This window comes from Canis aureus, chromosome 5 (assembly GCF_053574225.1).
Source record: "Canis aureus isolate CA01 chromosome 5, VMU_Caureus_v.1.0, whole genome shotgun sequence".
NCBI lineage: Eukaryota > Metazoa > Chordata > Mammalia > Carnivora > Canidae > Canis > Canis aureus.
The window spans coordinates 75,352,506-75,375,584 of NC_135615.1; the positions used below are offsets into that span (position 1 = coordinate 75,352,506).

General features: G+C 42.5%; 3 protein-coding genes across 5 annotated transcripts in view; 2 read left to right on the forward strand and 1 right to left on the reverse strand.

Moving 5' to 3' along the window:
* Positions 1-4,749, forward strand: RSRP1 (arginine and serine rich protein 1). Of its 2 annotated transcripts, none has more exons than XR_013380514.1 (5): positions 1-238; positions 384-984; positions 2,181-2,755; positions 3,673-3,756; positions 4,307-4,361. XR_013380514.1 is itself a non-coding variant. In XM_077899083.1 (5 exons), exons 2-5 carry the CDS (start codon positions 450-452, stop codon positions 4,424-4,426), a joined length of 891 nt encoding a protein of 296 aa, XP_077755209.1. In that variant the 5' UTR covers positions 15-238; positions 384-449; the 3' UTR covers positions 4,427-4,749. The 2 variants fall into 2 exon arrangements, 1 of the variants encoding a protein (XP_077755209.1); XM_077899083.1 differs by having other exon boundaries at positions 15-238; positions 2,181-2,332; positions 4,307-4,749.
* LOC144314670 (pre-mRNA-splicing factor SYF2) lies at positions 4,408-15,396 on the reverse strand. Of its 2 annotated transcripts, none has more exons than XM_077899085.1 (6): positions 15,210-15,396; positions 11,977-12,172; positions 11,357-11,474; positions 11,175-11,265; positions 10,400-10,498; positions 4,408-9,908 (listed from the first exon to the last, which is right to left on the reverse strand). In XM_077899085.1, the coding sequence occupies exons 2-6, from the start codon at positions 11,977-11,979 to the stop codon at positions 9,743-9,745; spliced, it is 477 nt and encodes a 158-aa protein (XP_077755211.1). In that variant the 5' UTR covers positions 11,980-12,172; positions 15,210-15,396; the 3' UTR covers positions 4,408-9,742. The 2 variants fall into 2 exon arrangements, with proteins under 2 accessions (XP_077755211.1, XP_077755210.1); XM_077899084.1 differs by having other exon boundaries at positions 11,977-15,022.
* LOC144314668 (uncharacterized) overlaps positions 14,996-23,079 on the forward strand; it is a 19,729-nt gene continuing 11,645 nt past the window's right edge. Inside the window, exons 1-2 of the mRNA XM_077899082.1 lie at positions 14,996-15,823; positions 15,924-15,983. Of these exons, the coding sequence (XP_077755208.1) occupies positions 15,011-15,823; positions 15,924-15,983 (873 nt within the window). The 5' untranslated portion in view covers positions 14,996-15,010. The remainder of the gene's footprint in view (positions 15,824-15,923; positions 15,984-23,079) is intronic.

Sequence of the window (23,079 nt, forward strand, 5' to 3'; positions counted from 1 at the left end):
GAGGGGAGCCACGCCCGCCGCGCCGACGTCTCTGCGCATGCTCTGCGCGTCGGCTTCTGGTACTTTCGACCCGGCTACCGCCGCCCTCACTTCGGGGCTAGAGGTGGAAGGGGGTGGTTGACGCTCCGCTTTTCCAGAGCAGCCTCCGAAACCCTCTCTTCGTCCTCAGCTTCGGAAGGAAGGTGTCCGTGGGTCCTTTCCTTTCGCCTTCGCGGTGAGGCGTCGACGGCCTGTGGCGGTAGGTTTCCGGGTGACGGGGTCGGCCTCTGAGGCGGGGGCGGGCGATGGTGGTGGCGGCGCGGAAAGGAGCGGCGGGCAGGGCGGGCAGTCGGCGTGGGGCCCGCCGGCGCGACTCACTTCCGGCCCCCCTCGCCCCCCGGTAGGTTTTAGGCGCCAGGTTTCCGGGCAGGGATCCTCTGACGGAGGGAAGCTTGCAGCCTCGGGCCGAGATGTCCCACTACGTGAACGACCTGTGGCCCGGCTCGCCTCAGGACGGGGAGTCCCCCTCGACGTCCCGGTCGGGCGAGTCCGGCCGCCTGTCCTCGGCGTCCAGGAGCCGCTCGTCTAGCGGAAGCTCTCGGTCTCGCTCCAGCGGCTCGAGCCGGGCGTCGTCGCGGAGTCGCAGTCGGAGCCGGCCCCGGAGGAGGGGCAGGTCGAGGTCCGGGTCCGTTAGGCGCCACCAGAGGAAGTACAGGCGCTACTCGCGCTCCTACTCGCGCAGCCGGTCGCGCTCCCGCGGCCGCCGGTACCGGGACCGGCGCTACGGCGCGACCGGGAGATACCGCCGGTCGCCGTCCCGGCCGCGCTCCCGGAGCCGGTCCGGCTCGCGGGGACGCTTGTATTACCGACGGGCCTACGCGCTGCCGCAGGGCCGGCGCTACTACGGCTTCGGCCGCACCCTGTACCCGGAGGAACGCGGAAGTTGGAGGGGCAGGTCCCGGAGCCGGTCGCGGAGCCCCACCCCTTTTCGCTTGAGCGAGAAAGGTGAGTCGGCTGCCGCCTCGCCCTTTGACGTGGCTGGCGACGACGCGAGCGCGCGGGGGGACCAACGTTGCCGTGGAGTGTGGCGCTTTCCATTGCTTTTGGTTCCTGTAATTTTACTAGTTTCGTTGGGAGGAAGGAGGGAAGGGACAGATTAAGAGCGGTTAAAAGCGCTCCATTTGGTACCCAGTTTTGTTTTGTTTTACTTTAAAGATTTATTTATTCATGAGAGATCCAGAGAGAGAGAGAGAGGCAGAGACACAGAGGGAGAAGCAGGCTCCATGCAGGGAGCCCGGCGTGGGACTCGATCCCGGAACTCCAGGATCACGCCCTGGGCCAAAGGCAGGCGCTAAATCGCTGAGCCACCCAGGGATCCCCTGGTACCCAGTTTTAAAGTGGACAGTCTTTTCTCCTGGGGATTGGAAGCCGATTGTGGTATACGTCCTTTTTTCCTAGTGGCTGGCCCTTCTCAGTGGAGCCTTTCTAGCTGTTGCTAGTGATTTCAGTAGTCTGTCTTAAGCTTTTAAGAAAAGAGGAGGATCACAGTTTTTTTTCCCTCCATACCACGTTACTGGAACTTCTGTATTTTGTTCCAGTGTTTTATTTAGAGATTTATCAGAAAGAGCACCTGGGCAGGGGAGGGGCCAGAGGGAGAAGCAGAGGGCCTCATGCAGGGCTCTAATGCCAGGCACCTGGGAACATGACCTGAGCCACCCAGGCGCCCCAGTTTCAGTATTTTTTTTTTTTTTTACAAGTGATTTGTTTTACCACTGGATAGGATCATAGAACAGAAAAAGACATGCAAAGGAGTATTTTAGGAGTCTGAAAATAGATTTAGTAATGTGTCTGTATTGGTTAATTAGTTGTGATGTTTGTGCCAAATACAAAATCTTTTACAAGAGGACTTGATGTTCAGAGTACACATTTGAAGAGGAAGGGAAAACAGGAAATTCAGGCCTCTTTGGTAAGGCAAATTGAAAACCAGTTGTTGAGATTCTTTAGGGATGCTTGCTTGTTTTTCTTAGCAAAAAAGATGAGGTGAAGAATTTTTTGTCATCACAGCTATATTTTACCCACTAAAAGAAAATACTTCAATGTCTTTGAATTGTTAGTCTAAATAAAAGAAACTTACTTTGTGATTCACTGTTCTTTGGATAAACGTACTGAAAGATTAATGAATGTTTTGTCTTGTTTTATAGATCGAATGGAGCTGTTAGAAATAGCAAAAGCTAATGCAGCAAAAGCTTTAGGAACAGCCAACTTTGACTTGCCAGCTAGTCTCAGAACTGTTCTTGGATCTAGAGAAACCAACCGTGGAACAGCTGTACCAAACAGTGGTGCAAAGTTTGAGGTAAGTATGGTAGGTTTAGCCAAACAAAATCTTCAGAAAACTACTGTTAGGAAGATCTAATAAGCCATTTTTATTTGATTTATTTTAGAGTGCTTCTTGGAAAGCCTAAATAAAATATGTTAAGATCAAAATAATTCTAGAAAGGGTCTCTCCCCCCATGAAAATGGGAGATTAATGATGTTTATTTTTATGTGACTTAGTAGTAGTTATTTTCATAGTTGTAGGTGATATTTTGGCAATTTCTATGTAGCTATCAAATTTTTCTAAGCAGCCTTTACAGAGTATTTTATCAGTAGTTTTCATTTGCAGCATTATGTTCCCACAAAATCTCTTTTTCAGCATACAGTATAGTTTATCTGCTTTATTTCTGTCTTATAGAAATCATGAATGTGGTCTCCAGACATTGATGAAGAAAATCTGTTGGTAATTGATACATGGGCAAAAGCATCAGAGGTTTAACTAATTTGAAGTTTACATTCACACACTGAAAGTTTAGATTTTTGTTGGTAGAATCATGTGCATGCTAGAATTTGGGATAGGTACTGTTTTCATAAGATACTGAAGACAATTTTTTTTTAAACTAAATACTTTGTAATGGTGGGGCATCTGTGATACAGATGTCCCTTTCATAATATATGCAATATATTCCAGATGTTTTGAGAAATTACAGAAGAAGAGGCCTACTTCACTTGCAGATAAGTTTATTATAATTCTCCAGAAATGTGCAGGATGTGCATTGGCAAATTGCACTGTGGTCTTAATTATATGAAATAGAAAGTATAAAATTCGTAGTCTCCAAGATTTTATGATAGTTATGGGTTTGATAGGTTTGTCTAGAGAACATCTTAACTGATTCTATCATTCAGACCCAGGGTTTTTGCTTAAGTGTTTAGTAGTAAACAGTAGTTTACTACTGTTTAAGTAGTAAACATCTTAATTGGTTCTATCATTCATACCCAGGGTTTTGCTTAAGTGTTTAGTAATAAACAGGATCTTGGTGATCTTAGTCGAGTTGGTTCAAATGATTAGGTTTCCATGTGGCAAGTGCCTTAGTTCTTTGAAACTAGTTATTTTCTGGTATGACTTTACTTTCAGAGTTACTTGAATTTACATCAGGGCAATATAATACTGTTTAATGAGGAAGAGTGTCTTAAGGCGATTATTGAATCAATTTTGTTATGGGAAAGCTGGAATACTAATGTTGAGGCTGTTAACTATGTGGTTAGATCCAACTTGATTTGTGTCTCTACAATTTATATACAGTTGGGCTGCATTTATACAGTATGGTAAACTAAGGGTGAATGGTTTTCTGAAAATGTTTTTTCTCTTAATCTGTTTAGTTGTCGGAAAAGCTATCAGAAGATGGAACTAAAAATCCCAGTGAAAAGTCTTCCCAGCAAAAAAGCATAGCTTTTAGCTCTAATGTACGTATACCTAAGTATTGTTTACTCAAAAACTGGAGTTAAAACATTATTATATGGGCTTTTATTTTTGTTGGAAGGCTCCTTGTTTTTGTGGTAATTTTGGGTCTACTAAGCCACTTTTAGATAGAACAAACCTTTCAAAATTTTTTGTACCATTCTTAAAAGTGACCAGTATAATGACTCCATCTGTATCTGGTATTCAGTTTTTATTTGATCATTTCACTTTTCTTTAAAATATTACTCTTGTTGAACTATTTAAAAAAGCACATCTCAGAAAACCCTATAGTCAGAATATTTTAAAATCAGCCAAGGGCTTAAAAAAATAATACTCTTCTGCCATATACTTTGCATATGTCTGATTTTTCCCTAGTACTTTTTTTGTTTTACAGTTTGATTGGATCATGTTATAAATGTGGGCCAGTGCTTTGGATTTGGTTGATTTCTTTTACGTTTTAATTTTTAATGAAATTTACTGTATTTTGTAAAAAGCAAGTATTTTCAAGTAGTGTATGTGTTTGCATAGCTGACTTAAGAATTTTTTCTCTTACAGAATTCTGTAGCAAAGCCAATGCTTCAGAAACCAGCTAAAGCTACTGCTGAAGAGACCTCTTCAGGAACTCCCAAAATAGATAAGAAAAAAAGTCCGTATGGACTGTGGATACCTGTCTGAAAAAAAAATTAATGTAGAAGGTTGGCTTAAATGCACTTTATTGCAGATGTGTATTCCTAGCATTATTGCATCTGTGGGAGTCATTTAGTGGTAATTGTTGCAGTTCCAAAGGATGATACATAAATATGTAAATCCTTAATATATTAGATTAACATTTTAGATTTCTCTTATAGATAAGAAATAACACATGGACCAGAGGATTCATACAGGTGGGAGTCTTGTACATACACTTGTAAATGTTTTGTATAATAGTGTATATGTAAAAGCAAAATTTATAAGAGAAAACAGTGATTGTTTATATTTAATAAATTTGTTTTTTAAAATTTGTGCCACTTTGTGTGAAATTTGTGTATATATAACGTAACGAGTCTTTATTTAAAGAAGCATAAAGTGTCTCTTGTTATAAAAAAAAAGCCTTGCTAATCCCACATCCAAATCCATGGACTTGATGGCGTAGGGTTCACTGACCTTACCTGGAGTTTGTGAGAAATGCTAAATTTCTGTCTCTACCCTAGACCTGAATTTGAACCTGAATCTTAATATTCCCAGTTGATGTGGATCTTCATTTAAATTTGAGAAGATCTCGTTAAAATTTGTGGGATTGTGGTGTAGTGTTATCCTGGAAGAGTTAAACTATAAGTTTGAGGGCAGGAAACTCAGCCAGAGGGGGAGAAATGAAAATGCCTCTTGAACTTAAAATCTGTGAGGTTTAGTCCGTATTTCTTTATTATGCCTTTTTTTTTTTTTTTTTTTTTAAGATTTTACTTATTTAATTCATGAGACAGGCAGATGTAGGCAGAGGGAGAAGGCGACTCCATGCAGGGAGCCTGATGGGGGACTCGATCCTGGGACCCCAGCATCACGCCCTGGGCTGAAGGCAGACGCCTGACTGCTGAGCCACCCAGGCGTCCCTATTATGCTTTTTAAAAGTTTTTTAAAGTATGTTGTTCTTTGCTACTTGTTCTCTCTTTTGCCATCAACTTTGAGTAGTCTCTTAAAGTTAGAAAATAATGAAATAGATTTCCAGTAGACAGGGATGATAGGTAGAGGACAGGGTAGGCAGACTGTTAGAGATCAAACAATTGGAAAAGAAACACTCAGATAATAAGATTATCAATAGATGACTAGGCAGAGGTCCTGAACTCCTAAGTAAAAAAGACAGTAGTGAAGGTCCTCTGGCGGCACCTACTTGGCTGTTAAAGCTGTGCTGTCTAGGATTTTACCTGTACTTTGCAGTAACCTAGTCCCTAGCCACATGTGGTTACATCCAGTTTCTCATACTAGCCGCTTCCGAAGTGTTAAGGCTAATGGCTGTGTTACTGGAAAGTAGAGATAATAGATTATATTCTAAAATCTTGTATAGGAACGAGCTGCTCTAATTAAATTTGACCTTATAAAAAATTTAAATGGACAATAAGGGAAATTTCCTGTAAGAAAGGGTTACTCTGGGTGAACATGTCCCTTTTACATCTAGGTTAACAGTAGTTACCAGGTGAAGGACATGCTCTTAAAAGTTTATGCGGTAGGTTCATTTTTATTTTAAGGAGACCTGAGGACATTGGTAGACTGGCCTGGTTATAGCAAAATCTAGTAAGTGAGGATTTGAGGGACACCTGAGGGTCTCTGTGGTTAAGCATCTGCCTTTGGCTCAGGTCGTGGTCCTGGGATCGAGTTCCACATCAAGCTCACCACAGGGAACCTGCTTCTCCCTCTTCCTAGATCTCTGCCCCTCTCTCTGTGTCTCATGAATAAATCTTTAAAAAACAGGATTTGTAACAATCTTTTTCATCATTTTGCTGGTAATAGCATTTGCTCTGATTCTGACCTGTATTCGAATACTAGCCTTTAACAGCTAAGTGATTGGACAAGTCTTGTTAAGTCTTCAACCAAACCCCTTCATTATGTAAGAAAGGCCTGGCTAATTACCAATTCTGATACTCCAGTGGTTTTTATCTTCAACATTCCTCACCATTAGCTTCTCCTTCAGCCTATTAGCACGCTTGAGGCTTCCCTATTTCCTCGTTCATCTCTTAGTCCTTTGGCTCCTTTTCTCTAGTGTCCTGGAAAGAGGTTTATATTCTTTTTTCATAATTGCCTCATTGAGTACAAACTCTTCTTGTCTAAGTTGATCTTATCTGTTGGGTCTGTCCAGGTCTTTGGTGTTTAGCTTTTCAACACAGGATATATAAGTGTAAGCCCAGACTGTCATCACGTAAGTGGGATGCAGTTCCCCAGGTGTGATAGCCTGTTACTGTGGAAGTGGTGGACAGTATAGGAAGATGGTGCTGATGGTGAGAGATTGTACCGAGAGATTAGTGGAAATGAGAACCATAAAAAAGGTAAAACATTAGTGAAAATTTATCCCAGTATATTTAAAATGTCATTTCAGTATTAGAAGAATTAGTGGCATTTTGGGGCTGAGTGGCTCAGTTGGGTGTCTGCCTTCGGCTAGGGTCGTGATCCCAGGGTCCTGGGATCAAGTCCCCCACATCAGCCTCCCTGCTCAGCGGGGGGTCTCCTCGCTCTCCCTCTGACTCTCTCCACCACTCATAATCTCTCCCTCTCAAATAAAATACTAAAAAAATTAGTGGCATTTTACATTCTTTTTGTACTAGGTATTGATATCTGTGTATTTTACACTTAAAGCATACCTCAGTTGATCCTAGCCACTTCCCAAGTGACCAGTAGTCACCGATAGTGGGTGGCCACCATTTTGGAAAGCACATCCCCTAGATAGGTTCAGGTGTTAAAAACTGTTTTTTTTTTCTTAAGGTGTAAGCTAGAGAAACTAACTCAACCACAGCATGCTGTCCCTTTTCTTTGCCGAAAACCTTTAAGATTATTCTAGTAAAATAAAACTTGGGTCTTATGAGTGCTTGCTTTTCACTCGAGTTCTTCTTCAAATTTTTCTTTTAGGGATTTGCATGCCTTTATTTCCTTTGATCCTTCCATTTTCTACACTGGCTTTGTCCTTTGCCCACTGTTAGGATTGTATCCTTGGCCTGCATCTCCCTCTACAAGCTCTTGGCAATTTCCTCCACTCTGCCTTTAATTACTATCATCTGCTAACTGAAGATCAATTTCCTGAATTCCTTTCTAGTGCTTGCTCTCTGCTCTTCAAAATGAACCTTTCCTACACCGAGCTTATTACAGATTGCTTATTGGACCATCCAGTCACCTTCAGAATAGTCCTCAAATCAGACTGACGTCTGCTCTTTTGGTTGAAGCAGCAGTGGTTGTTGAGTGCTTTTCTCCTCTGGAGAAATCTATTTTTCCTTTATTTTTTAAAAGATTTGAGAGAGAGCGTGGGGGGGGGGGCGGGGAGCTGAGGGAGAAGCAGACTGCCTGCTGAGGGAGCTTGATCCTGGGACCCCAGGATCATAACCTGAGCTGAAGGCAGATGCTTCACTCACTGAGCCACCCAGGTGCCTCTATTTTTCCTTTATATCCAGATTATCTCTATGAAACCTATTCTTACTAATCTTTCCCTTTTTCCCCTTTGTACACTGGTACTAAATGTTTTTGTGTAAAATACTGAAGGAACAAATGAACCTGCCAAGTTATTATTGTGAGAAGCCTGGGCAGCATAGGTGTGTATTTGTGTTGAATTATTTTAAAGTTATTTAGAGCCCAAGCAGGAGGGGCAGAGGCAGAGGGAGAATCTCCAGCAGATTCCACAGTGAGCACAGAGCCCAAGCAGGAGGGGCAGAGGCAGAGGGAGAATCTCCAGCAGATTCCACACTGAGCACAGAGCCTGTGGGGCTCCATCCCAGGACCCTGAGATCATGATGTGAGTTGAGATCGAAGAGTCAGACACAAGGCAGCCTGGGTGGCTCAGCGGTTTAGCGCTGCCTTCATCCCAGGGCCTGATCCTGGAGACCTGGGATCGAGTCCCAGGTTGGGCTCCCTGCATGGAGCCTGCTTCTCCCTCTGCCCGTGTCTCTGCCTCTCTCTCTCTCTGTGTCTCTCATTAATAAATAAAATCTTAAAGGGAGGGATCCCTGGGTGGCGCAGTGGTTTGGCGCCTGCCTTTGGCCCAGGGCGCGATCCTGGAGACCCGGGATCGAATCCCACGTCGGGCTCCCTGCATGGAGCCTGCTTCTCTCTCTGCCTATGTCTCTGCCTCTCTCTCACTGTGTGCCTATCATAAATAAATAAAAATAAAAAGTTGGACACATAACCAACTGTACCACCCAGGCTCCCTGTCTTGAATTATTTTTAAAAAGTCAAAATTACTGCTTGTTTCCATTACCACCGAGGCAATCATGCACAGAATGATGTACATGCTGGATTTTTTTTATGCCTTATAAAAACTCTTTAGAAATGAGCATCGTTTCATGTTAGTATGTATAGATCTACTTCATTCTGTATTTGAATGTACATTAAAATTTCCCTATTCACAGTACATTGAATATACCATTATTATTACTGGCACTTCTGTTACCATCTTAATCAGCCTGGCATTCACTATATCAGAGCTTCCTCTTGGTGTGCCCAACTTACTGAACCCAGTTCTAGTCCTCATAGAATATGGCACAAATAACTTTTACTTTTTATGGGATATTCCTTTCAGGTTTTCTGTCCCATGTTTCCCATGATTACTACTCAAACTACATGCCCTCATTTTTCAGTTACAGTTGAATAAGGTTAAAATCTCAGGCTTTTAAAAAAATTGTATTATGTAAGTTTTAATAATACTTTGGCCAAATGTTTGAATACAGTTTCTTCCAAGGGAAATTTGCTTTTTGAAAATGGTGTATTTACAAAATGTCATTAGAGGATCAGTTTCTTTCTTTTTTTTTTTCTTACCTTCTGTGCTTTCTTTTTTTTTTTTTTCTTACCTTCTGTGCTCGCCCTGTAAATGTACCTGGGCCCTGGGGTAGAGCATGGGATAGGCAAGCACCTGTTAATTGTGACTATTTCTGGAGAGGGTTGGCCAGGGTGAATTTCCAGTAGCCACTGTCCCCTTCCTTTCACCACCTACCATAGCTTACAAGAAAAATTGGTACCAATTTAGCATTCTATTTCTGAAGCTCCCTAGTTCAACTCTAGGTCAAGTCAAACATGACAAATCTAAGGATGATGATGACTCACATGTTTGTAGCTAGGAATTTTAAGCCCAGCAGGTACATACGTGAAGCACACTTTGAACACAGAAATACATGACTTTTTTTCTGAAACAAGTGAATAATAAATATGTAAGCATTGGAAATACATAGTTATAGAACACTTTTTTTTTTTTTTACCAATTATAAAAGGAAAGGTAATAGTCCTGGTTTACTGTTAAAATTTGGCAGTCAAAACAGTTCCTGAAGATCAGACTGCTGTTCCTCTTTCCAAATTCTGTTTAATTTCAGCTGTGTATTTCCCATAGAATCTTTCTGCCTTCTTGTTGAATTTGGCATTCCTTTCGTTAATGTAGTCAATGTCTGCATCATCATTATAAGGATGTCTTCGGCTATACTTGTCTCGTTTTTCAATTCTGAGGGAAGAAAAAAATTTACAAAATTCAAAATTGCCACCTTCTTTGATCATAATAAAACATGCCCAAATAGTTAAGAGTAGAATCAGTAATAGAAACATTACAGAATTCCAAGCTGCTTTCTTTTTTGGTCTTAAGACTGAAAGCAGTATCTTTAGGAGAAAATTCTACAAAGAAATATGTTCAGTGAACTTTCCTGAATTTATAAGTTAATAGTACTATCAGATGATCTAGTCTTAAGATTGGGAACACAGGTTCATGTTGAAATATAGGCAGTGATGTATAACCCTACTTTGAGAGAATTTATATATATACAGCTGGTTCTGCCTGTTACCCTATTCAAAACAAATATAAGTGATGGTGATGGGACCACTCTTCAAACTAGTAATTCCAGTGTTCTACCCCTTGCTGCACTTGAAGTCCCCAAAGTTAATTTTGTTAATGAGGCATGAAATCAGTACCAAAACTTAAGGTTGCATTATAGTACTTACTGCTTTTCCAAGTCTATGACCATCCTATCAATTTCCTCTGTGGAGGGCACATGTGTTCCATGAAGAAGACTGTTGGATGTTGGGTAGAACTCTTCTCCACTGAGAAAGAGCAAGGTGTAAGTAACATTATAGAGATTCAATACCGTAAGAACTAGACAATGTTTAGTGGTCAAAATGGAAATGTTTGGGATCATACTTGATTTCAAAGAAACAAATCAGACCTGACAAAAGGTATTTAAGAAATCATCTACTCCAGGGCCCAAGTGAGGCACCAGCTGAGGACCAGAGGCTAATGGACTCACTCAACCAAGTCCTACAGTGAGAGAGCTTGAATGAGAACATGGGAATAATTTAGAGCTCTCTCCACTCTGCTACACTATCACTATTAAAACAGTCGTGACCTTAAGCACACTATCTATCTTAGGGGAAGAGCGAGTGCAGCTTAGCACGGCCTACTGCACCTGATCAAAGTAGATATCCTCCATAGGTAAAGGACACAGGAACATCAGTAACATGATGATACTACGTACAGTACTATGTGCCAAACATTAAGTACATTGTATGAATGAATTCATTTAATCTTTACCATAATCTTCTGAGGCAAGCACTATTATTCCCTGTATACAGATGAGGAAATGGAGAAAAACTGTGTGACACATCTAGTAAGTGGTGGAGCCAGAACCCAAGGCCAGGAAGCAAAGCTCCAGATTCAGCACTCTTAAATTCAAGTTCTTCCAGGTAACACACTAAGAATATACCATTAAGTCACACTTACTGTTTTTCTCTCAGTCTCTCATAGGTTTCCATGTCAGGTTTGATCTGCTTGGTCAGCCGATGATACTGGCGTAACTGGGCAGCAGCATAATCTAAAAGGAGAACCCAGACTATTTTAGATATTGGAGCATTATTAGACCTGTTATTAACAGGCCCATTCAATAAAGTAAAAGCCAGTTTTACCTGAGAAGCCCAAGTCAGGGTTTTTCCTCCTCTTCTTCCTCTCCCATCTTTCTGCATCTTCTGCACTGATCTCCAGCAGCTTCACTTTCCCATAGTCCTCCCCTCTTGCTGCACATTCCTAAAAAGAGGGGAAAAAAATTAGCTTCATACCCTTATATAATTTTTTGATCCCTTTAAAATCAAAAGAGCCCTAAAGACTGCTATCCAGACGGTTTAAGTTGATTAGCTTGAAAATTGTGGAATTTGCTATGATCTGTAAGAAGTAAGAATCTGTAACACTGACACCAAAAACAGCAGTGGTGAGCACCTTAGCTATTTGTTAAAATCCTTTCTCCCCTCTTTTCCAGGCTCAGCGCTGCCCATTTCCTAACCTCCCCTGAAGCTGGATCAGGCCAGGTGACTAGGGCTGTTCAAAGGGAAACTGATGCATAAGAGGCTCAGGAGCTAATTACAGTTTCTTATTGTTGGAGCTTTTGTTACTGTGGCTTAGGTTCTCAGTCTAATAGTCATTGCTTATGCTACTCTAATTATGTGCCAAGCACTGCATTTAGTGTTTTACACATTTCAGTCTCACAACTCTCTCAGGTGCAGCTGAGACCAGAGCGGGTGTGCTCATCTACCATGCCATAGACTGCCTTGAGAAGACACAACAGAGTCCTGGAAATCACTGGATGCTGGAATTGTGCTTAATTTTTTCTTTTCCTCTTCCTGCAGCTCCCATTCCAGACGAGCTATTTTAGCCTCCCAGTTTGCAGGTAATTTAAGTCTTTTATCTTCCTCCACAACTTCCTGGTGATTTAACTTCCGAGCTTCATTCTGCCACCAGGACACATAAAGTTTGTTACCACAGGTATGAAAACAAATCTAAATAGACATTACCTGTCTTCTTGTATGGCAGGCATCCAAAGCAGACCTTTGGATGTTATCCTGAACAGAGGAGAGCCAGTAGAGAATTTTACTGTGTATTCATGTTGGGAGAATTTTATGGAGGGGGAGATTAGGAGGTCAACACCTATACTGGTAACTTTTTTTTTTTTAAGATTTATTTATTTATTCATTCAGAGAGAGCAAAGAGAGAGGCAGAGACACAGGCAGAGGGAGAAGCAGGCTCCATGCAGGAAGCCCAACATGGGACTCGATCCTGGGTCTCCAGGATCACACCCCGGGCTGCAGGTGGCGCTAAACCGCTGCGCCACCGGGGCTGCCCTACTGGTAACTTTAAATACTCTTTTACTATCTTCAAGGAACCAGGTAGTAGGAATGGAAAGAGCTATGGTTTGGAAGTAAGAAGGCCTGAGGGACTTATGGGCTTGACTACTCTCTGGCTGTGTGATGTAAGCAAGTTTTTTAGGATTAGATTGAAACAGGGTTTCCCACAGTGTGAGATCCACTGTACCCAGGGACTGGAGAGGATTTTAGATGCTACTGGATGATACTGGTTCACATACTGAGAAGGTGATTCTGTTTTCATCTCTCTTTTAATTCAAATTGGATCCAAGATTAATTCTCAGTGACAAATGGGTTTTTAATACTTCGGAGAACACCCTAACACCTTTTTTAAAAAAAACAAACAGGGTAGGAGACACCATCAGAATGCAACCAACCCACAAAATCCAGACTGTGGAAGACTATAGAAAAAAGCAATCTTTTTTTTCCAACCAAATCAAACAAAATGACCTCCAACCCAAAACAAAACACAAAAAACTCAAAAACAAAACCCAGAAACAGAAAAGATGAAAAGAGAATGTCTAGATTAAAGACATAAAATTTAAAATTCTCTTCTGAAATAGTAATATTAAATTTAAATAGCAATTTAAAGAAAAACACTGGTGGTTCCATATATAAACTGTGAAGGTGATAGGAGAGGGACTCCAATCTATGCTTATTTTTTTTATAAAGATTTTATTTATTTATTCATGAGAGAGAGAGGCAGAGACACAGGTAGAGGGACAAGCAGGCTCCATGCAGGGAGCCCGAAGCGGAACTTGATCCTGGGTCTCCAGGATCACACCCTGGGCTGAAGGTGGCGCTAAACTGCTGAGCCACCGGGGGTTGCCCTCCAACCTATGCTTATAAAATTGAGAAAGTTTTTAGACCACGGAGTTACTGGCAGAGTTAGGCCAAGACCACATTTTTCTGATTTCTGGCTGTTTTTTCCTATCTATGAATATTTTAATTATTTAGAAAATATTTTATTTTTAAGTAATCTCTACACCCATCGTGGGGCTTGATCACAACCCTGTGATCAAGAGTTGCATGCTCCACTGACTGAGCCAGCCAGGGACCCTTCTGGTATCTCTAACAATACATTTACCATCACACTCCCAAAGTAATGAATTCCTCAATATCAAATACCCTCTAATGTTCACATATTCCTGATGGTCTCAAGTGTTTATTATTTTTACAGTTTGAATTCTGACAAGTTCCATATATTGTGATTAGTCAATATATCTCTTAAGGTTTATTTATTCTATAGTTTAATTCTCTATCTCTTTAACCCCCTGCTCTTTTGAGGACTGTGAAAATGCTTAGGCTGTGTGTCCTATTTCCCGAAGTGCTAGCTGTCTCCCTGTGATGTCCTTTAACATGCTCCGTTGATCCCTGTATTTCTTGTAAACTGTTCATTAGATCTAGTGGTTTCATTCAGTTTGGGTAATACTTATTTTTAACAAGTATTATATGAAACTAGTGTTATGTACTTCTATCAGGAGACACATAATCTCTGATTTTCTCCCTTTTTGTGATGTTTGCAGTTACTGATTACCTACATCCAGTGATCTGTTAATAAAACTGCAAAAGTGTGATGTTTGAATTTTATTATTTCTTCATTCCAGCCTACTCTTCACACAGTACCAGCTTTTAGATTGAGTTTTTCTGGGCAAATAAAAATAAGTGCACTCCTCACACATACCCTGCCTGCCTGCAGGCCTCCCACCCTCATGAGGACTCCTGCCTTTGCACTTGTTCTTATGCTCTTGCGGTACCTCTTCCCGTCTCCTTTACTTGTCGGATAATATCTCACTCATCTTTCAAGGAGCTTACTTGTCCCATTAGTCCTTAGTTGTCTTTTTCTTCTCTGTCCTTGAGGCACTTTGCTCCTCCCTTTAACATACAATTACCGAGTCGTGTTGTGGTGTAATTACCGGTTCTGGACCTGAGGCAGGGGCCTTACTGTATTGACTGCTGCATCCACACTAACTGGCTGGGGTACACTAGGAGCTTGGCGGGAAGTGGGGAGGAGGGTGTTGGGATGAGTGAGTGAGTGGCCAACTTGCTGTGTGACAACAGACACATTCCCTTCCACTTCTGGCCCGCGGTATCCCCCTCCATAAAAAGAAGAGTTTGATAGAATCACTAGAGCTGAGCGTGTGGGGAGAGCTTGCATTAAACAAAACAAAACAAAACAAAACAAAAAAAAACCAGTATCTGGGTCCAGGAAATTATTAAATCAGACATTCTAAAAGTGAGGCCTAAGCACGAGCATTTTTAAAAAGTTCTGGAGTGGGGGGATCCCCGGGTGGCTCAGCGGTTCAGCGCTTGCCTTCGGCCCAGGGCGTGATCCCGGGGTCCTGGGATCGAGTCCCGCGTCGGGCTCCCCGCATGGAGCCTGCTTCTCCCTCTGCCTGTGTCTCTGCCTCTCTCCTTGTGTCTCTCATGAATAAAAATCTTAAAAAAACAAAAAACAAAAAATCAACTCTGGAGGGATTCCAGCGTGCTACTGGGGCGGAAACCACCGGGAAAGACCTTTCTTCAGCTCCGGGGTCGGTCAGGCGCGCAGGTGCGGCTCGGTGGTCCCTCCCGCGTCGCGCCCGCCGCGGGGGCACAGGTCTCCGCGGCCCCGCGGGCTACTCACCCGCTTCAGGTGCAGCCTCTGTTCGCGCCTCTGCTCTCCGCCCTCCGCGCTGTTCGCCGGCACCTGGGCAAGGAGCACCGGCTGGAGTCGGGGCGGCCCCGCCGGGTCGAGCCCTCAGCGCCGGCCCGACCCCACGCGTGTGTGCCTCCCTCCCTGGCGCCGCCTCCACGTCTAGGCAAGCCCGTAGCCGCAGGCGCCCCTACCCCATCCCCTGGGCGAAGCCCGCCACCTTCTCATTCCCAGACTCAGACCCAGCCGCCATCACCCGGCAGCGCCCGATCCCTCTGACTTCGGCGACAAATAACTTTCCCGACTGGGCGGTAGCCACAGGTATCCGGGAGAAAACCCCGCCCCTTTCTGCTTCTCCCGGAGACAAGGGACCAATCCCCGCCCGTCGCAGCCCTGGGCCGTATCCGATTGGTCCAGGGCTGTGCGCAGGCGCGTTGAGTAGAGACACCTGGGCGGCGCGGGTAAAACCAGAGACCTGGAGTCAGCGCTCTTGGGACCAAGAGGAGGAAAAAACCCACCGAATGTGTGGAAATGCAACCCAAAGCTCAAGATGTGCTCATCATCTGACCAACCTTGGAGTTCAGATTTCTGAATTCAAATCCAGGGTAGATTCACAGTTACCATCACGTCATCCTGTTTTTGTTTGTTTGTTTGTTTACTTCATCCTGTTTTAATCCCCGCTTAGTTTATTGTCGCCCTGCTCAGGTCAACGTGAGCTCCAAGAGCACAGCGGATTCCTGTGGCCCGAACGGTACCTGGTGTAGGGTATGAACTAATTTCATACTGTTGAGTGAAAGAAGGAACAAATTGGTTGGGGGCTATTTGGTATCTTGAGTATCTTCGTGATGCAGAGGATTTGGATTAATTTGAGGCTTTGACTTTCTTTGGAAAATTCTGCACAGAACAGCATTCTTCATGTATCTGTTCACTCATTCAATAATGAACTGTATGATCGTTCTTATTTGTTTGCTAACTAGTCTGCTCTTTGGTTCATCATCTATGAAAAAGAAATAATAAAGCAATACCTATGTAACAGAGTAGTTTGGGGATAAATTAGATAATATGGGTGAAGTATCTGTGACTAGTACCTGACCCATAGCAAATGATGAGTTATTGCTGACTTTTACCAGTTGGCATTAGATGTCCCCCCCTCTCCTGCCTGAGATTTTATTAAATGTCTTTCCTCAGGGAAGCCTTAACCTCCACTGCCTGAAGGGTCACTTGCCTGTTATAGCTCATCATACTTTCTTCTTTGTTACATTTACATAAGTGTAATTAAACAAGTGTGGAATTGCTTTGTTTAATGCCGCTGATTTAAATGAGGCAAGTTTCTAAACCACTATTAATGCAGCAAATCAGGATCCCTGGGTGGTGCAGCGGTTTAGCGCCTGCCTTTGGCCCAGGGAGCGATCCTGGAGACCCGGGATCGAATCCCACGTCGGGCTCCCGGTGCATGGAGCCTGCTTCTTCCTCTGCCTATGTCTCTGTCTCTCTCTCTCTGTGACTATCATAAATAAATAAAAAAAATGCAGCAAATCTAGGCCTTTATTGTTTTCTGTATCATGGATGAATTGATAGAGGAGTCTTACATGTATTTATATTCTTTAGGAATACAGAAATGTCCATGACATAATTATTTTCAGAAAGATCACACTGGAATTACAGGTTCTACAAAACATTTTGTCAGAGCCCTACAAACTGAAGTCAAATAATTAAGGAGAGTTTAATGAAGTGATTGTTTACAAAGTTGTGGCCTGGGTTAAGAGAAACCAGCAAAAGAAAGTGAAGCATTCTTCACTAGAAGGCTAGCAGCAGGGAAAAGCCATTGCTACCCCTAATCTTTTTTTTTTAATTTTTATTTATTTATGATAGTCACAAACAGAGAGAGAGAGAGAAGCAGGCTCCATAGTCACACACACAGAGAGAGAGAGAGAGAGAGGCAGAGGCTCCATGCACCGGGAGCCCGACGTGGGATTCAATCCCAGGTCTCCAGGATCGCGCCCTGGGCCAAAGGCAGGTGCTAAACCGCTGTGCCACCCAGGGATCCCTGTTACCCCTAATCTTAAAGAGGTAAGGGAAGGATAGGGTAGGAGAGGGTCTTCAGGCAGAGGCTGTAACTAAAGAAATCGACCAACCCATAATCCAGGCAGGGAATAAATATCCTGATCCCATTTCTCCCAGATTTCTTATCTTCTGTAAGTGCCGCTAATTGGAAGGATCTAATGAGGAGAGAGTAATAAACAAGAGAGCTTATTGATGCAATACACACGGGCCAGCACTTGTGGGTGCAGAACAGAGTGGACACTGGTGGAAGGTGGTTCTAAAGGAGCAAACAACATATCTAACACAATTCTTTTCATGGGACATGGTAACAATTTCATAATTTTTTGAAATTTTAGAAGAGCTCTTTGTTCAAGTTATATTTACATAGATTTAGTAACAAAGAACAGAACAAGTTGTGTGGCCAACTGAATTTTCCAAGATGATAGAAGATCTTCCATCCTATGTGCTGTTCTTACAATGTGACATTGGCATACCTCCTAAGGAGAGATAAGATCTATGTCCCTAATCCTTGAATATGTGACTACGGAGGAAGTGACATGATGTGACTTCTGAGGCTAAGTCATAAAAGGGGTAACAGATTCCATGTGGTTCTCCTGGGATGTTTGTTTTTTGAACCCAGTCACCATTCTTTGAGGAAGCCCAGGCCAGATGGACAGGTCATGTAGGACTGAAAATTGGTACAACCCTTAGGGAGGGTAGTTTGGCAATATGTATAAAAATTACAGAGGCATTTTCTTTTTGACTTAACTGTTACACTTCTCAGAATTTATCCTACAGGTGCAATTGGACAGGTATAAAATGACTTATGTACAAGGATTGCTTCCTCCTATGATTTAGTAAAGATGACATGATTGCAGATTCATTGGGTGAGAATATACAATAATTTTTGCTGGCTGTCATGTAAAGCTTGTTGGGTAAATTTAGTAAAGCTTCAGTATACATCTTGGCCAACAGAGGGAACAAAGACAGTGGGATGAATTCTCCCTTACCCCCAGGGAAAGCCCTAGGGTGCAATGATCTAACATCCAGGTAGAAGTCATGACCAATGATCTGTGCCACATAACCACTGAGTTCCACTCAGGGCTGCTTAGTAAACATATGGACAATGTAACCAATCAGTTTCCTTCAATATAACAGAATGCTTCCAAAGTTCTAGATATCCATCCCACATCTTGGGTGCAGTTGGGTTGGTTATGTTTAGAGTGATTTTGTTATTGTTCCCAACAACATAGGGGTGCCTGGGTGTTCAAATGTCCATACTGGGGTAAGCAACATACACCCATCCCAAATCTGAGTATAGCCACCCATGGTTCTGACAGTCATATTTTTTTATTCTTTTGGCTAACAAATTGGTGGGCTGTCTGCATGGTTTGGTTAACAGAAAAAGAATACTTATGTCCTGTGTCATTAATAGTATGTGCTATAGGCCAGGCTTCTGGATCAGAGTTACTAATGTCAGATATACTAAGGATACCATTCTCAGCATGTTCTTCCTTAATGTGTTGCTCTGAGGCCTTCCAATCTTCCCTAGGAAGTGATAATATCTAATATCCACCACGGTAATTCTGACAAGCTAAAGAGGGAAAGCTGTTCACATATTCAACAGTTGGGTTGATTTTTATTTTGGGCAAATGAGTGGGCATTTCCATCAGGTGTCCATCCCATGACTGGACGTCATAGGATAAACAGAAAGCCAACTAAATGATTCCTAAAAATTTTATGATTGTACTTGGGGTGTGAATTTTCTGTGGATTTATTGCCCATCTGTATCGGGGAAACTAACATAAAAGCTCTAGGGCTTTGGGAGCAAACGTGAGGCAAAGTGACTTAAGGTTGTATCTGTTGTTAACCTAAACCAGTTCTAATAAACCAGGGTTGATTAAAGAAGGGATTTTGCCACCAGCAGAGAAGCCTGGCCTTGTGTCAAAGATCAAAAGTCATGAGAATTCCAATCAGAAGGAGTAATATCCCAAATATTTCAACTAGCTTAATCATCCTATAAAATGGTCACATAGCCTTTAAGTTTCCTTAAATATTAAATATTTAGGCACCTAAGTATTCATAAAACTCTCCATTTTAAAACAAGTATTTCTACAATCAGAAATGCAAGGATCAGGGTTACATGTGTGAATAAAACTTTGGATAGTAGAGCTGGTATAACAATCATAGGATAAGAGGAATAAAAGAGTATAAAAGATGATGAAAAAAAAATTTAAATTGTCATATATAGGCCTGGTTCAGAGTCTTGGGATAGCTGTCTATTAAGATGTCATCTGCTTCTGCTTCTGCTTCTGGGATGTCATACGTTTTAATTCTCTGATTGGGATGGACCGCCCACCAGGTATTAGAGCTTTCCTTAAATGAGAACCATGAACCCAAGAATCAATGCCTTTGAGTTTAACTGCACGAGGATTTTTCCAAAGTAACCTTGTAGGTCTTTTCCATTGAGGCTGTAAAGCAACTTGTGGAGACCTCTTTTCCAATAGACGGAGTCTCCAAGTTGGAGGTAGTGACATAGGATGTCTGCCTCCTGGGAGCATGCTGTGGAAGGACTTTTCTACCAAGCATGCATTTTCTTTGAAGCCTCTATGTGATATTCAAGTATTTCTCCTTTAATTAATCAAGGTACGCGCAGCCCTGGTGGCGCAGCGGTTTGGCGCCGCCTGCAGCCCAGGGCGTGATCCTGGAGACCCGGATCGAGTCCCACGTCGGGCTCTCTGTATGATGCCTGCTTGTGTCTCTGCCCCTCTCTCTGTGTCTCTCATGAATGAATAAATAAAATCTTTAAAAAAAATTAATCAAGGTACATGAATTCCCGAACTTAACCTCATAGGTCTCCCAGTTATGCTCTCAAAGAGCATTAATTTATGTTTTTTGAAAGATGTGGGTCTTAAATTTAACAATACAATTGGCAGTACCTTAGGGCGGGGTGAGTTAAAGGCTTCTCTAAATTTAGCTAGTTGAGTTTTAATTATAGAATCTGTCTTTTCTGCCAATTCCGAGTATTAATGAAAATGTAAAATATGGGACGCCTAGGTGGCTCATCAGTTGAGCATCTGCCTTTGGCACAGGGTGTAATCCCGGATCTGGGGATTGAGTCCCACACTGGGCTCCCTGCGAGGAGCCTGCTTCTCCCTCTATGTCTCTGCCTCAGTGTGTCTCTCATGAATAAATAAATAAAATCTTAAAAAAAAGAAAACGTAAAATAGATCAAATATCAAAATTGGCTTAATTATTTGCCCAGTAATGGGTCCCTTGATTGCTGTACAATTCACATAGGATTCTCCCATCTGGAGTGATGTTCCCTAATAATAACTTGGCTCCTGCTGATGCACTGGCTCTGTGACAGGGGAAGGCTTCCACCCAATGGGTGTGCATACAAATCATTACGAACCCATATTTACATCCCTGAGAGGGTGGCAGCTGGACAAAATCCAACTGCCATACCTCAAAGCATCCTGAAGGCAGTGGGAAATGCGAAATGTTGATAGATTTTAGATGCAGCTTTGTGGGAAGGGTTCCAAAGAGTTCCAAAAAGTAGCCCCCCAATTTATCATGTTTTTCCTGTGCTCCAGTGGGTCATTTAATGAAAGAATTTTGGAGTTTTCTGTGCACAATCGGGGGGGTGGGGTGGGCAGGCAATCCATCTGCCCCAGACCAAAGATGGGATAGTCGAGCCAAATTTACAATTTGATTTGACTGTCTTTTCCTTAAAGGTGGGCGTTCTGTTGAGCATCCTTAATGATTGGTTTTAAATCACCAATAGTGGTTGAAGTTAGCATTAATTTTAGTGTAGAACAGCTTTGTAAAGCCACAGCTTTTGCTGTAGTGCATAACGGGTTGCCTTTGCTTTTCTCCGTGTTTTTTGCAGACTGCCCAGGACTTTTAATTATAGCCAATAGAACAGAGTCTAATAGTGATAACGCATAAAAGCTATTTTAATCTTTTGGCTAGAGAAGGTTAAAAATCGCTATTATTTCAAAAGCATACCAAAACCATGTGCAACACAAAGGGATACCTACTATCAGTATATCCTATCAGACATGTGTCTCTTGCTGGAATGCAAGCTCTAGTTCAGGCAAAAAGTTCAGCCTATTGAAGTTTCCATGTGGAACAAATAAATCACGGTAACGAAAGGTACAACATAGGGAATATAGTCAATGGTACCATAGTAGGCTTGGGTTCTGACAGACGGAGGCTACACTTCTGGTGAGCACAGCAAAACCTGTAAACTTGTTGAATCAATATGTTGTGCACCTGCAACTAATATAACATTATGTATCAACTATACTAAAAAAGGAAAAAGAAAACAAGTCAACATATTGAGCCGCAGAGGATTAACCTCAATAACTTCTGTAGCTGGTTACAGCATAACCTGCCTGATATCTTCCCGTTTTATCCCTTAAATGAGAACTATTAGTGAGCCAAATTATTCAGCATTTTTGATAGGGCTTTCTTTTTTAATATTTTATTTATTTATTCATGAGAGAGAGAGAGAGGGAGAGAGAGAGAGAGAGGCAGAGACACATGCAGAGGAAGAAACAGGCTCCATGCAGGAAACCTGATGTGGGACTCAATTCTGGGTCTCCAGGATCACACCCTGGGCTGAAGGCAGTGCTAAACCGCTGAGCCACTCGGGCTGCCCTTGATAGGGCTTTCTTGAAGATCTAGTCCACAAATCAATAGTAGATCAGTTGCAGTAATATAGTCATGAGGAATCTCATCAGAGGTAAGAGGCAAAAAAGTTGCAGGGTTTAGGGGCTCCAGGCTGGCTCAGTCAGTGGAGTGTGTGGCTCTTGATATTAGGTTGAGTCCAAGCCCCAAGTTGGGTTTAGAGATTACTTAAATATAAAATAAAAAAAAAAAGAGTAGCAGGGTTTAAAGAGTGACATCTGGTGATAGAGATGTTTGAAGCTGACAGCAGGAGAATGTCAGAGGAAGATCATTTGCTAGCAGATAAGAGCTTCCACCAAACGTGGAACTTAAATGATCAACGGGGAATTCATGATTGGTTCTTCTGTGCCTTCTGACAAAACAGTGGTGGCTGCTCGAGCTCTCATGCAGGGTGGCAGTCCTTCAGCCATTGGGTCTGGTTGCTGCCTGGAGGGCCCTAAAGACCTGCGTTAGTCTCCAGGTCTTTCTGTCAAAACTATGAAAGCATTACCTTTGTGTTTGTGAGCAAAGAGGAAGAAGGGCAATTGCTAATTTGGGTGCCCCAGAGCAGGGGTTGAGCAAGGTGTTTTACCTCATCAAAAGCCTGTTGGTTTAATTTAGTCCAACGGAGGGGCTCTGGTTGCTGCTTTAAGTAAGGCATTTAAGGATTGAGCAATAGCAGAGAAATTAGGAATCCAATTTTGGTACTGTCCAGCTTGTTTCAGGAATCCCCACAACTGTTATTTGGTTTAAGGAGGGGGGAAGGGAGACAATGCTTTTTATTTTCAGGATTGAAGAGAAATCCCTGTTTACTAATGACATGTCCCAAATATTTAACTTGGGGCATTTTATTTTTTAAAATTATTTTTTCTCCCTTACCCCCCAACTTGGGAGATTTTAAATTGTAATTTTTCTTTTGGTACTGATGGTCCTTTTCCAGCTAACTGTTTTAACAGTTGGATACTGCCAGTTGAACAAGCTCTTTATGAAGGGGAGCAGAGAAGAAAGTAGTCCACATATTGTAATAAATAGAATCGTGAGGGAAGCTTACATGAACTATGTCTGCTTTTAAGATTTGGGGTAGGGACGCCTGGGTGGCTCAGTGGTTGAGTGTCTGGCTTCGGCTCAGGGCATGATCCCAGAG